Genomic DNA, 15,459 nt, shown 5'->3' with positions numbered 1-15,459 from the left:
GTTTTCGCTTATGAATTTAAACAAGTGCAAAACACGGAACAGGTTAACCAACGAGAATTTGGAAAATCTGCTGGTTGTTTCAACATCTGCCATTACGCTAGACATCAAGAAGATTGCCGCCAGCATCCAATCTCAGCCATCGCATTAATCACTTGGAGGTCCGGCCCCCAGTCAGTAAACTTAATCCTAATTTGGCCCTTCTTCAGAAAAGGTTGTGCATCCCTGGTAAAATTATACAAATTATGCAACAAACTTCAAATTTATCCATAATATGTACGTAAGCATGTCTTTTTATCATTTGTTTATTTGGTTATCTGAAGCTGTAGAGGGTCTAGGTAAGAGAGATGACGACGACGAAATAGAAGTTGTAATTTCAATGGGGAGATCCTGGATGTAACAGTCAAAAAGAAACTCATAAGTGTGGTTTGCTTTGTAATCTTTTTTTCTTGATAAATTTCTCTACAGCGCTTTAAAAATTCACTCATCCCATGTTCAACTTTATTAAAATGTTCAGTATTTGGATTAATAATTCAAGTTCCTTTTTCTTTTCATCAACATCTGTATTATTTTGGGGTTACAAATATGTGAAAAAAACAAGATTACACAGTGACTGCTTGTCAGAATGAAACTGACTGAAAAAGTGCATAGGAAGCCTATTATAGTATGCTCAGTGCACATGTCACCCACCATTCACCACCAACTGATACTCAAGCTGAGAAAGGGGATTCCCCAAATATATACATTTTATATTGTTACATTTTATACAAAATATATACATTTTACAAAATATATACATTTTATATTATATATACATTTTATATTGTTACAGTATAGTTTAGTATATTATTATTTTTATTTGTAATAGGAATTCATTATTATTATTTTTATCTATCTACTATTTAAAACTGAAAAAATGGCCAATCTCTGTCGGCATATCAAGTGCCAGCAAAGCATAGTGGCAAACCTAGGAATTGTCAGAGTCTGAGCTTGACTCTTTTTGATGGTATTCAGCATGCATGCTGCTTTGCTGTTTTATTTTAAAAATAATTTGATATAGTGATGCTTGTCATGGTACATGACAATGATAGTTATGCTTTTTTGTTTCATTATTATGTTTTGAACTGGAGACGAGATATTATGGTACAGGTGCTCCTCACTTTACAACTTATCTGCTCAACGACCAGTCGAGTTTTGACCTGCAAAGTTGTAAAGTGAGGAGCACCTGTACCATAATATCTCGTCTCCAGTTCAAAACATAATAATGAAACAAAAAAGCATAACTATCATTGTCATGTACCATGACAAGCATCACTATATCAAATTATTTTTAAAATAAAACAGCAAAGCAGCATGCATGCTGAATACCATCAAAAAGAGTCAAGCTCAGACTCTGACAATTCCTAGGTTTGCCACTATGCTTTGCTGGCACTTGATATGCCGACAGAGATTGGCCATTTTTTCAGTTTTAAATAGTAGATAGATAAAAATAATAATAATGAATTCCTATTACAAATAAAAATAATAATATACTAAACTATACTGTAACAATATAAAATGTATATATAATAATTTATATTGTTAATTTAAATTATAGCTAGGGGTGCCCCTAGTGGCTGTTTTTGGCATACCATGACAAAGCCCAGTTTTTCAGTTTTATATAGTAGACTAGCAGATCCTGCCACACATTGTTGTGGCTCAAAATGTATCTATTATAAATGTATAACACTTCCCTGTGGAGGGGGGGAATTTTTCGAAAAATCCCTTAGTGTACATTTTCTTGATGTACCCGATTAAAACACAATCAAAAACGCATAAAACCGCATCTGAAATAGTATAAATAGAAGCAGAGTACTTTACGGTAAGACTTAATCCTATCCATCTCCCCTGGGGGGAATTTCGACATGTATATTATATAAAAACACGTGCATATTCGAATGCAACGTTGTGTCAAAATTTCAAAGGAATCGGTAGGAACAAAGGAACATTACATTTTTATTTATATAGATAGATAGAAGATGATCTGCTTTAGTTCATTTTCACAGAAAAGCATAATGCCTCACAGAAAAGCAAACTTAGGACGTTGTACTCATAGTGCCATCTCTTGACGTAAAAGCCTTAACCTAGATTATATATTTTAATTTATATGAATGTTTAACGGAATAATATACAGCCTATGTCCACCCCAAGGTTCCATTCTAAATATTGGTGAAAGAATTTTTGAAATCAGATGAGTAGTTTCGGAGATTACCTGCTGCAAACAAACTTACAAACATTACCTCTTTATAATATTAGCACAGATATGATCCACATTGGCAGAGTCTGTGATAATGAAATGGATGACAAGAAAGACTTCAATATTTCTTTATTATTTGTATTCTTACAATATAAATTTTAAAAGTATATGAGGTTTTTACATTCTGAGTTTTTAGAAACTTATTTACAATTTTTTTGTTTATAATTCTGCTGTCCGAGTGTTTTAGTGTTAGTAACTACCCTGAATTTTATGACTATAAACTGTAGACCCAAAGTTAGATCCAAGTTTATTTAGATATAGCTGTTTTATTACCACAAAATCTCCCATATTTACTTAGAATTTATTTCACATCTGTTGCTCCCACATTCTGCATTATATCTATTGGGTTGTTCGGAAAATAAGTGAGTTTTTTTTACCACTAGACGGATTAGTGGTATTTTTCCTGCCATTTTCGTTCTGAACCGTATTATCATTACATATTTTGACAGCTAGCATTTTATGGCTTATTTGTAAAAAATTTTGTTTGATTTTGTGCAATTGTTTATTTTTTGTGTCCCATCAAATATGGAAGATCCAAAGCAGCATCTTTGGCATATTTTGCTTTTTTATTACCAAAAAATAAAAATGCCGTTCAAGCAAGAAAAAAATCATGTGACGTGTATGGTGGAGATGTGTTGACAGAACGACAGTGCCAAAACTGGTTTACAAAATTTCATTCTCGCAATTTCAGTATTGAAGATGCACTACGTTATGGATGGCCAACTGAAGCCAATGAAAACAAAATAAAAGTACCGATTGAAGCAAACTGCAGAATAACAACACGTGAAATCACTAAGAGATTAAATTTGTAAAATTGAACTGTTTATGTTTATGTAAAATTGAACTAATTGAACTGTTGAACTGTTGAGTACTTGAAACTAATTGAACTGTTGAGTACTTGAAACAAATTGGTTTCGTTTCAAAGCTTGATATATGAATTCCACGAGTTCTTAAAGAGAAATGCTCTATTTGGTGGGATATTAAGGAAATTTTTTTTAGAGCTTTTACCAGACAATTTAACAATTGATTCGAAAGTGTACTGCATTCGAGTAAACAAATTGCATATCATCATCAAACAAAAAAAGCCAGCCAGAATTGATAAAAAAAAAAAAAAACAGCTGTAGTGTTTTATCATAATAATATCAAATTTCACACAAGTTTGGTAACTTGTCAGAAACTGTTATAACTTAGATGGGACGTGCTATCACACCAACCGTATTCGCCAGATCAAGCACACTCAGATTATTACTTGTTCCGGTCTGTACAATTTTTTTTTAACTGTAAGACATTTACTTGAAATGACAATGTCAAAAATCACTTGGATTGGTTTTTTTGTAAGCAACGATCAAAACTTTTATGAATGTGAAATCATGCTACTACCAGAAATGATGACAACAGATATTTGACCAAAATGGTCAACATATAATTCAATAAAATATTTATTTATCCTAAGAATATTGCGTTTTTTTCCACAGAAAAAAAAACGAACTTACTTTCCGAACAACCCAATATTAGCCTTCTCAATGTTCTCCTTAGCTTGCTTCTGAACTTTATAGCATGTGTTTTTTTCTCAATTCTGACAATTTGATTCTAATCTTTCTATTAAAAATGAACTCTGTCAGAGAGATTGTGATTGTAAAATACAAAGTTGTTTTACATGAATGTAAAAAAGTCTACAAGAATGCATCCTCCTCCATATCTGTTTATTTTAATCTAACAGCAATGAAGATTTTGTGGAAGACTACTTATTCATTCTACTTGGCACAGACTATTTATTTATTTAGATTATATCATCATTTATGATGAAAATATAAAAAGATTAAGGAATTTTTGAATGGAAAATGTGAATTTTCTTGAGAATTGCAGATGGTATAAATTATAACAAATGTATAATAGTAAAAGAGAACAACATTACAAGGATTGAAAACAAAAACTATTAGTAACTAAAAAGAAAGTAAGGATATTGTAATATTATGAACAATACCAGAATACCAACTTGTTACTTCTAGAACAAATTATAAACTATAAATAATAGCCCAGAAAATAGCTGATATATATAATCAATAATCTGGAATTGATATTATAAGTTAACCAAAAAAAAAATAAAAAATATAGACATTTAATACTATATTAGAATTTCTAAAATAAAAAAAAATAATAATAATTCTTCAAATATGTATCATTAAATGTTATTCTTAACACACAAACAAGAAATGTTGCTATTATAAATATAAACTTTCATATAACAATAATTACATTACTTTATATTATTGTATTATACAATATGAAAATATTTACTTTCTTTTAATTTCCAATGCTTGATCAGCATCTTCTGCCTGAATACTCTCAAGTAATGCATTTGTCTCGTCACCACTGCTGACATTTGTAGGTATTGCAAATGGAATGGGTTCATTATTTTTCTTTAAATATTCTCCTAAAAATGACAGTGTCTGAACACTAGGTTGTATATCTTCTTCTTGCATTGCTGTCCAAACACCCAAGGCTTTTTGTACATTATTTTCTTTTGCTAAATGGAAAATTCAACATTGAACATTAAATTAAATTTTTTGGAATAAAAAATATATCTTTTTGTCTTGAATGAATAAAGTTATTATATGATGTATGCTATAAAAACAAATTTTTAGTTTAGTGACTTAATAATAGAATGCAGTAATAAAAGCAATATAATCAGTAATGAAATTTTACAATTTAAGTTTTGATTAAAGAAATAATATTAACACATCACAATCTTTTCTGAGAATATTTATATTGTACTTTATTTCTTATCATAATTTTGACAAAATTTTAATTAACATTATCCAACATTTGTTAAACTTTCCTAATATTTGAAGAACACTAAACAGAAATAAAAATAATAAAACAGTAGACTGAAAATTAGTAGTGTTTAGATTGCCAATTTGCAGACTACTTAGTTCTTGATTTTAAATCTAAAATTATTCCTCATAAAAATCAACACATCATTATTTCTCATCTTCAATTAACAATGTTAAACCATTAAAATGATAAGATATAAAAATATAAACCAAACAATCTGCTGGATTATTTTCAGGCTGTAAGGTAATTTGACAAGAGTTAAATTATCTTATATCCAACTATTAAAATTGGTCTTATATTAATGAAATGAAGTTGATATAATGTTAATATATAAAAATATACTATTTTTTATTTGCAAAAGTCATTAAGAGGCTTAATATTAATAATATTCTGGAAACTTGCAAAATAGGAATCTTATTATGATAACAAAAAATTTATTTTGTGATCAGCTTTAATCATTTTAACTTTGATCATTTTAATGTTGAACACAATTACAATTTAAATGTATATCATTTAAAATTTTGTTTAATGGAATTTTTCCAATTTCATTTCTAATTACAAGCTCTCTTCACAATCTCAATCATATATAAACATTATGGCTACATTTCATTAAAATTGAATCAAATTATAGTGAGTACCTCTATTTTATGATACTTATACTTTGACAAAAATAATTAGTAATAAAAATTTTAGTAATCAGTAAGTCTCTTAACTACTGTAATGATTTTTTTTTTGTTGTAACTACACTTACATTGTTTATCATCAAGTTATATTTATTTAATCATCATTAGTTTTTTTATATTTAGTCTAACAGAATGAATAAATTTATATAATTTAAAATTGTAGTGATATTAAATATCATACAACAGTCAATAATAATCTGGAGACATCTGTTTCTATGAAAAACTTAACTATTTCAATGGACTAATACATATCTGTAATATACACATCCTAAGAACAATGTACGTTAAACCGCCCTAACCATTATTACATGAGTCTATTCTTGTTTAAAAATAAATGAACAAATTAGTTAAAGGCCAAGTAATATAAATATAGTAAATACCTTCATAAAAACTTACACACTTACCATAAGCACGAATTAAATAATAATACATATTATCTCTGTTGATATCAAAGATATCTTTAGTCAGTTTAATAAATTGTTCTAGTTCATTAACCTGAAATTACAGTATTATAAATTTTTTTGTAGTTTAAAAGTTTTAAAAATAGTAAAATTAAATTACCATATCAAGTTGCACAAATCTTTCACAAATTGACTTTATCTTCTTATGATGTGCTCTTATACCTGGTGTCTTAAAAAAAATTATTTCTGTAATAAGTGAATAACTATGGGCATTATTTATAAAGTAAATACACTTACTTCAACAATCTTACGAGCCTGTTGAATCCTTCCCGCTTCAATAAAAATGCATATAAGGTCAAACAGTGTATTCAATTCTCCATGTATGGAAGTATTTAGATCCACCACTAGAATTAGTTATATAGAATTAGTTAATTCTCCATGTAGTTAATAAATCCATATAGTCCAAAGAACTTCTCTGAATCTATATGTTTGTTTTTTTTTTTTAATTTAATAATAATTTTGCCAAAAATCTCTGGAATAAAATTGGAATAATGAAGTTATTTAATAAAAAAATAATTTGTATTATAGAGATGAATATGTCTGTCTGTAGTAGTAATAATTAGTAATTTCCAAGGAATTTAATTAAAATACCTATAAAAATGACTATGTTTGAACTGAAACCAATAACTTTTGACTAAAGTAAAAGCATTACCAGTATGTAAATCACCATTATCCAAATATACATTAACAGCATGATTATTTACTATATATTAATTAATTATAACTCAGATTTTTGGTCAAATTTCTAGTATTTGGTATTTCGATATTCAAATAACCATCTTTTCTATATTTTTAGAATTTTAAGCTTTCAAAATAATTTTTTAAATTATATAAGCCAAATCGTATTTTTTAATTCTTTTCTGAAAATTTCTATTCTACAGCAGAATTCCCTTATACTAGAACTTCATTTCAGCACTGTGAAAAAACTGATGCACTGCTTTTTTGATGTCCACTGTTTCATAGTGTTGGCCTCTCATGTTTTCTTTCATAGTACCAAAAAAAGCACCAAAGCACCAAAAAGCTTTCCCAGGTTCAAGAAATTCCATCAGAATCACTCCATCTGCATCCTAGAAAATGAAGCCCATAACTTTTCCAACTGATGGAAATGTGTCTGCCTTTTTTCTTCCATACTCTGCCATTTTGTTTTAGATTCATAATGGTGAAACCAGCTCTCATCATCCATCACAATACTCATAAAAAAATGAGCACTTATTTATTTTGACATCATCACAATGCCATGCTGCAATTTTTTATCATATTTTTAAATTTAATTTAAAACTTATGTTCTCCACCTCAAATTATGATGTACCGTGTACATCATAATTTGATGTGGACTGTACTTTAACAATAGAGTTGTTCTGGTAATCTATTTAACACCTTCAGTGGGAATTTATAGGTCTACAATTTTTTCAAATTACAGCCCAATCATCCCCTTCATTTCCATATCTCTTAAGAAGTTCTTGAGCGATGGTTTTCTCTGAATTTTGTTGTCACGAGTCAATAAACATGAAACCCAGCAGGTGCACACTTTCCAATAGCCTAAACTCTTGATCATCTCCTGAACAGCACTCTGGCATATTCCAAGATTTGCTGCAATATCTTCCAGAGTTACATAATCCAGAGTTCTTAATGATCTTATTCACTCTTTCTTTGCTGCATTTGTTAGAGGCAGTCCACAGATGATGGCCAAGAGGTTGATCTTCAATGCTTGTGTTTCTATCTTTAAAATGTTTAATCCATCTCCTAACATTGCTGGTGCCCATGCAAACATTTCCATATGCACTCCGAAGTTTCTGGTAAATTTCTGCAGCTGAGATTCCCTCTTTAACGAGAAATTCAATTACGCACACTGGTGAAACGAAACATCAGTTGCAGCCATTTTGTATTGGCTGTCTATGGTCATGTGATAGAAGCTAGTGATGTCAAAATTCACTCATGGTGCTATAGATAATCTATAGCTGTCTATAGTCTGTAGATTATAACAATATTCTTAGTTTTTCATAATTAATAGAATGTAATTTATAAAAAAATTGTTGTTCATGATTTTTAGTATGACATACATATATTTATGTAACTTCTAACAGATTCAAATAATTTTAATATAAAAGATAAATTAGTACACATCATTATTTCTCATCTTCAATTAACAATGTTAAACCATTAAAATGATAAGATATAAAAATATAAACCAAACAATCTGCTGGATTATTTTCAGGCTGTAAGGTAATTTGACAAGAGTTAAATTATCTTATATCCAACTATTAAAATTGGTCTTATATTAATGAAATGAAGTTGATATAATGTTAATATATAAAAATATACTATTTTTTATTTGCAAAAGTCATTAAGAGGCTTAATATTAATAATATTCTGGAAACTTGCAAAATAGGAATCTTATTATGATAACAAAAAATTTATTTTGTGATCAGCTTTAATCATTTTAACTTTGATCATTTTAATGTTGAACACAATTACAATTTAAATGTATATCATTTAAAATTTTGTTTAATGGAATTTTTCCAATTTCATTTCTAATTACAAGCTCTCTTCACAATCTCAATCATATATAAACATTATGGCTACATTTCATTAAAATTGAATCAAATTATAGTGAGTACCTCTATTTTATGATACTTATACTTTGACAAAAATAATTAGTAATAAAAATTTTAGTAATCAGTAAGTCTCTTAACTACTGTAATGATTTTTTTTTTGTTGTAACTACACTTACATTGTTTATCATCAAGTTATATTTATTTAATCATCATTAGTTTTTTTATATTTAGTCTAACAGAATGAATAAATTTATATAATTTAAAATTGTAGTGATATTAAATATCATACAACAGTCAATAATAATCTGGAGACATCTGTTTCTATGAAAAACTTAACTATTTCAATGGACTAATACATATCTGTAATATACACATCCTAAGAACAATGTACGTTAAACCGCCCTAACCATTATTACATGAGTCTATTCTTGTTTAAAAATAAATGAACAAATTAGTTAAAGGCCAAGTAATATAAATATAGTAAATACCTTCATAAAAACTTACACACTTACCATAAGCACGAATTAAATAATAATACATATTATCTCTGTTGATATCAAAGATATCTTTAGTCAGTTTAATAAATTGTTCTAGTTCATTAACCTGAAATTACAGTATTATAAATTTTTTTGTAGTTTAAAAGTTTTAAAAATAGTAAAATTAAATTACCATATCAAGTTGCACAAATCTTTCACAAATTGACTTTATCTTCTTATGATGTGCTCTTATACCTGGTGTCTTAAAAAAAATTATTTCTGTAATAAGTGAATAACTATGGGCATTATTTATAAAGTAAATACACTTACTTCAACAATCTTACGAGCCTGTTGAATCCTTCCCGCTTCAATAAAAATGCATATAAGGTCAAACAGTGTATTCAATTCTCCATGTATGGAAGTATTTAGATCCACCACTAGAATTAGTTATATAGAATTAGTTAATTCTCCATGTAGTTAATAAATCCATATAGTCCAAAGAACTTCTCTGAATCTATATGTTTGTTTTTTTTTTTTAATTTAATAATAATTTTGCCAAAAATCTCTGGAATAAAATTGGAATAATGAAGTTATTTAATAAAAAAATAATTTGTATTATAGAGATGAATATGTCTGTCTGTAGTAGTAATAATTAGTAATTTCCAAGGAATTTAATTAAAATACCTATAAAAATGACTATGTTTGAACTGAAACCAATAACTTTTGACTAAAGTAAAAGCATTACCAGTATGTAAATCACCATTATCCAAATATACATTAACAGCATGATTATTTACTATATATTAATTAATTATAACTCAGATTTTTGGTCAAATTTCTAGTATTTGGTATTTCGATATTCAAATAACCATCTTTTCTATATTTTTAGAATTTTAAGCTTTCAAAATAATTTTTTAAATTATATAAGCCAAATCGTATTTTTTAATTCTTTNTTTACTATATATTAATTAATTATAACTCAGATTTTTGGTCAAATTTCTAGTATTTGGTATTTCGATATTCAAATAACCATCTTTTCTATATTTTTAGAATTTTAAGCTTTCAAAATAATTTTTTAAATTATATAAGCCAAATCGTATTTTTTAATTCTTTTCTGAAAATTTCTATTCTACAGCAGAATTCCCTTATACTAGAACTTCATTTCAGCACTGTGAAAAAACTGATGCACTGCTTTTTTGATGTCCACTGTTTCATAGTGTTGGCCTCTCATGTTTTCTTTCATAGTACCAAAAAAAGCACCAAAGCACCAAAAAGCTTTCCCAGGTTCAAGAAATTCCATCAGAATCACTCCATCTGCATCCTAGAAAATGAAGCCCATAACTTTTCCAACTGATGGAAATGTGTCTGCCTTTTTTCTTCCATACTCTGCCATTTTGTTTTAGATTCATAATGGTGAAACCAGCTCTCATCATCCATCACAATACTCATAAAAAAATGAGCACTTATTTATTTTGACATCATCACAATGCCATGCTGCAATTTTTTATCATATTTTTAAATTTAATTTAAAACTTATGTTCTCCACCTCAAATTATGATGTACCGTGTACATCATAATTTGATGTGGACTGTACTTTAACAATAGAGTTGTTCTGGTAATCTATTTAACACCTTCAGTGGGAATTTATAGGTCTACAATTTTTTCAAATTACAGCCCAATCATCCCCTTCATTTCCATATCTCTTAAGAAGTTCTTGAGCGATGGTTTTCTCTGAATTTTGTTGTCACGAGTCAATAAACATGAAACCCAGCAGGTGCACACTTTCCAATAGCCTAAACTCTTGATCATCTCCTGAACAGCACTCTGGCATATTCCAAGATTTGCTGCAATATCTTCCAGAGTTACATAATCCAGAGTTCTTAATGATCTTATTCACTCTTTCTTTGCTGCATTTGTTAGAGGCAGTCCACAGATGATGGCCAAGAGGTTGATCTTCAATGCTTGTGTTTCTATCTTTAAAATGTTTAATCCATCTCCTAACATTGCTGGTGCCCATGCAAACATTTCCATATGCACTCCGAAGTTTCTGGTAAATTTCTGCAGCTGAGATTCCCTCTTTAACGAGAAATTCAATTACGCACACTGGTGAAACGAAACATCAGTTGCAGCCATTTTGTATTGGCTGTCTATGGTCATGTGATAGAAGCTAGTGATGTCAAAATTCACTCATGGTGCTATAGATAATCTATAGCTGTCTATAGTCTGTAGATTATAACAATATTCTTAGTTTTTCATAATTAATAGAATGTAATTTATAAAAAAATTGTTGTTCATGATTTTTAGTATGACCTACATATATTTATGTAACTTCTAACAGATTCAAATAATTTTAATATAAAAGATAAATTAGTATCAATAAAAAAAAGATAAAATAGTAACTATATTTATATTAAACACAAATTCTTTAAGATAGCAAATACAGTCAACCCCCCTATAACACAGGTTCATATAATGCGGATTTGTATATTGTGGCGAAAAAATTGCGACCATATTCATATAAAGGCACTAAAAAGGACTCATAAAATGCAGTAAAATGTCATCGCCAACTCATGTCACAACAGGATTGGTAGAATCTGGACCAATAGTGGATGAGCAGCCAAACTACTTACACACTACGGAGAGTTTAGGCGAGTAAGTTGAGTTTACTATCATCTGTACAGTATATAAATTAGGTACTGTAAGTCTAATACAGTACTGTAATTTTATAAATTTCTTGTGAAAAAAACATTTCTTATTCAACAGTCATAAAAATTATTTCTATTAATGTCTCTAAAGTTCAACGAATTTTTCACAGAAAAAGCGCCTGCTGTTTGGTGCGCTGCTCCATGACGAAAACAAGCTTAAGCAATGGTGTCGTCAAACGGTGCACACTTGATAAGTAATCCTACAATTTTTTGTTTATAGCATAGTTTATATGAATTATTCCCAAAAAATTATACATATTTTGGAAATGTTGAGTCAAATTAGTCTAAAATCTATTAATTTTATGGAAGAAAACCTTTCAAACAGCCTTAGTCTGTAAACTGCACATGTGCTGGGCTGTGATTGGCTCATGTATTTAAGGATTCCTACAATGTGAAATTTTTATAAAGTGGAAAGTATCTGCTGCATTATAGGGGGGGGTCAACTGTAGTCTATGACAGTTACACACAGAGTTTTATAATAATTTTACAGTGTAATAAAATGAAATAAAATGATAATCATGCAAATATTTTCAAATTATCTTTATATACACAGTAAAACCTCAAAGGGCTAAAACATCCCTAAGACAACTTGTAAAAAACAAAAACTTGTAAAGATTTTGCAATTACTGTCAAAATTTTTCTGTACCAAATAAGACATAAATGAAAAGCTTTGTGGTGATAACTCCATTATTAATTTAAATTAGTTATAACCAGTCAAAGACAAACACTTAAACATTGAACCAAAAAGCTCAAATCAAAACATTAAAAATCTATAAATGTTTATTTTCCTTATGAGAACGGATTTTAGGAAATAAGTTTGTTAAATATCACAATTAACATTATTGCATTGATTTGCAAATTACTTCAAGGATATAAGATAAATATCCATATTAAAATTACAAGAAAATTATGAAGTCAATTATAATTATTAAATAAAGAATAGATGATTTTGTCTAAAGTTGTCCTGATAAATACTTTTAAATATTTGAATACATAGCAACTACAAACCTGTCTGCAATTTTTCAGAATCTTCTAAGTCAATCAACTTTTTACAGATTTCATTCTTGAAAGGTGTATGTTTATATTTCTCAGCACATCTTTTAAATTCCTCAAAAGCCCCATTCAAGTTATCACTGCAGAAAAAGAATTCCTTTAAATATTATTTCATTAATTATTTTAATATTAAATATGAGAACTATAAGTTGGCAATTCACTTGTATTCAGTTAGATAGTTGAAAAAATACAATTTTGAAAACAAATATTAATATAATAATTTACACTATTACAAAAAATAATTTCAATAATGATTATTGATTATGATGATGCTATTTGAGATTAATCATTTGATGGGGTTAATACTGTAATTAAGTTAAAAAGATACTGTACATATAAAAGGGGAAAATCTTTTCATAATGGGATAAAATTTAGTCATTAAAAATAAATTGGTCATTTTTACTGCATTTAACAAAACCAGACAAATGTTAATCTTAATGCATTTTAATAATCCTGTCTTAATCATTTTTTGATGGCAAAGGTTTATAATTTTTTAATGGTTGTGAATTTATATTCTGCATTTTACTCTACATGTGGATCTTGCCTATGTAATGAAACATTACATAGGCAAAATCCACATGTACAGTAAAATGCAGAATAATACATAATTCAATGTACCTTTTTCTATCGTAGTATTTCTTTAGTTCATATTCTGGAAGGTAAGTCTTATTTTTGAATATTTCTATGAATGTATTTAATATTTAAAAAGTTGTCAATTTGTATTTTTTGATGATTATTTTATACAGATATTTTGTATTTATTTAATAATATGACTTTTTAAACTAATTAGCTAAATACAGGCATACCTCGACTTACGTCAATTTCGAGTTACGTCGTTCCCGATTATACGTCGCTTGTTAAAAAAGTATATGGAAAAATAAAAATCAAGTTTAAGTCATTTTATTCGACTTTACGTCTGTCCGCCACAAATATTGAAGTCGTAATATCACTAGATAAACGTTTAAAGCACATAAAATCATATTAAAATATATACAAGTATGTACTGTATTTACAGTACACGCATTCGTAAATTTAGATTCTTTTTTTGTACTATATTAAAAACTAAAATTTATTTGTTTGTAAGCTTAAAATAGATTTTTATTAACCAAATATTATTTAAAATGCTTTCCTAGTGATAAGTAGATTCGGAGACAGGTAAATTCGACTTACGTCGTTTTCCTGGAACCAATTACCGACGTAAGGCGAGGTATACCTGTACTTTATAAAAAAAAAAAAAAAAAAAACATGAAATCAAATTTTCCATCTTTTTATTGTTCTATAGAACTTAACTAAAATTGAAACCAAATCTTTTATTATAACCAGGGCTGTGGAGTTGGAGTCGTGGAGTTTTGATGTTTTAGCCGGAGTTGGAGTCATCAAAAAATCCACCGACTCCGACTCCTTTTTACTTCCAAACTTGTTATGTATATAAAACAGAAAAGTATTGGAATCATGTCAAATTTGACCCTCCAAGTTTTTTTTTTTGCAAATCTACATGTTTGGAGACCTCCCGAACCTCTCAAAAAAGTCAATAAAGGGGAAAAATTCATGCGCGCGTGTGTGTTGGTGTCTAATTTGTTTAATTTCTTTCCTTTCTGTTCTGAGATATTAAACAATATCTCAGAATGGGTAAAGTTTAAGAAACGAAATGTGGCACTGTAGCTTGCGTATAAAGGGGTATTAATACTATTAAATTTTGGTTCTTAATTAAAGGTCGACAGGGTGAAGACACATAAGTGGTCATGTGTCATATCTCTTAATGAATATTTTACTCATTATTAGCATTCAAAATTTAAAAAAATAAAATAAAACTCATCTTTACCTGAAAGTAAGCTTTTTTGCCATTTTATAATAGTACAGTAAAACCTGTTAAGATGTTCTCGCTTAAGATGTTAGAATGATTTAGTTCAACCACTTTGACTTAAATAACTAACTCCTGTGTTAAACCATCTGACTCCGATTCTGACCACTATGACCACAGAAATTATTAGGCTTCAAACAGGGTGAACGAAATCATGCTCCCCCACACACAGTCTAATATCCACACATATAGAAAAAACCTCAAATCTTTTGCATATCTCGAAATTTCAAGGTGTCCCGAATCCAAAAATGTAAAAATTTGGGAGGGGTCATTTTTTTGACCGAGCGCTACACTTTCCTCTGTTATATATAACAGCCGGAAAAGTAAAAATTATCGAATACATATTTATATATTACTTAGAGAAGTCTTTTAGCTTTGGAATAAAAAGTTTCTATGCTCTATCTTTATTACAACTCTATTTATTGAATATTTTATTCTGAGGTCACGTGACGACATCAGAATTTCCGGGTCTCTTTCGGTAACAAGTCTGCCCCTAGTCGGAGTCGGTAGATTTTTACGCGACTCCACAGCCCTGAT

The 15,459-nt window shown here is 28.6% G+C and overlaps 1 protein-coding gene across 1 annotated transcript in view; it reads right to left on the bottom strand.

Moving 5' to 3' along the window:
* Window positions 1-4,587: 4,587 nt before the first annotated feature.
* The window catches only part of LOC111642279 (leucine-rich PPR motif-containing protein, mitochondrial-like), a 64,491-nt gene continuing 53,619 nt past the window's right edge, over window positions 4,588-15,459 (bottom strand). Inside the window, exons 21-25 of the mRNA XM_023388608.1 lie at window positions 13,017-13,141; window positions 9,634-9,740; window positions 9,497-9,565; window positions 9,340-9,430; window positions 4,588-4,820 (exon numbers count right to left, since the gene is read on the bottom strand). Of these exons, the coding sequence (XP_023244376.1) occupies window positions 4,588-4,820; window positions 9,340-9,430; window positions 9,497-9,565; window positions 9,634-9,740; window positions 13,017-13,141 (625 nt within the window). The remainder of the gene's footprint in view (window positions 4,821-9,339; window positions 9,431-9,496; window positions 9,566-9,633; window positions 9,741-13,016; window positions 13,142-15,459) is intronic.

Source organism: Centruroides sculpturatus, unplaced genomic scaffold (genome assembly GCF_000671375.1).
Source record: "Centruroides sculpturatus isolate CEXI.00-Female unplaced genomic scaffold, Cexi_2.0 scaffold1674, whole genome shotgun sequence".
NCBI lineage: Eukaryota > Metazoa > Arthropoda > Arachnida > Scorpiones > Buthidae > Centruroides > Centruroides sculpturatus.
The sequence above is the reverse complement of the archived record's forward strand: the minus strand, read 5'-3'. Positions and strand labels throughout refer to the sequence as shown.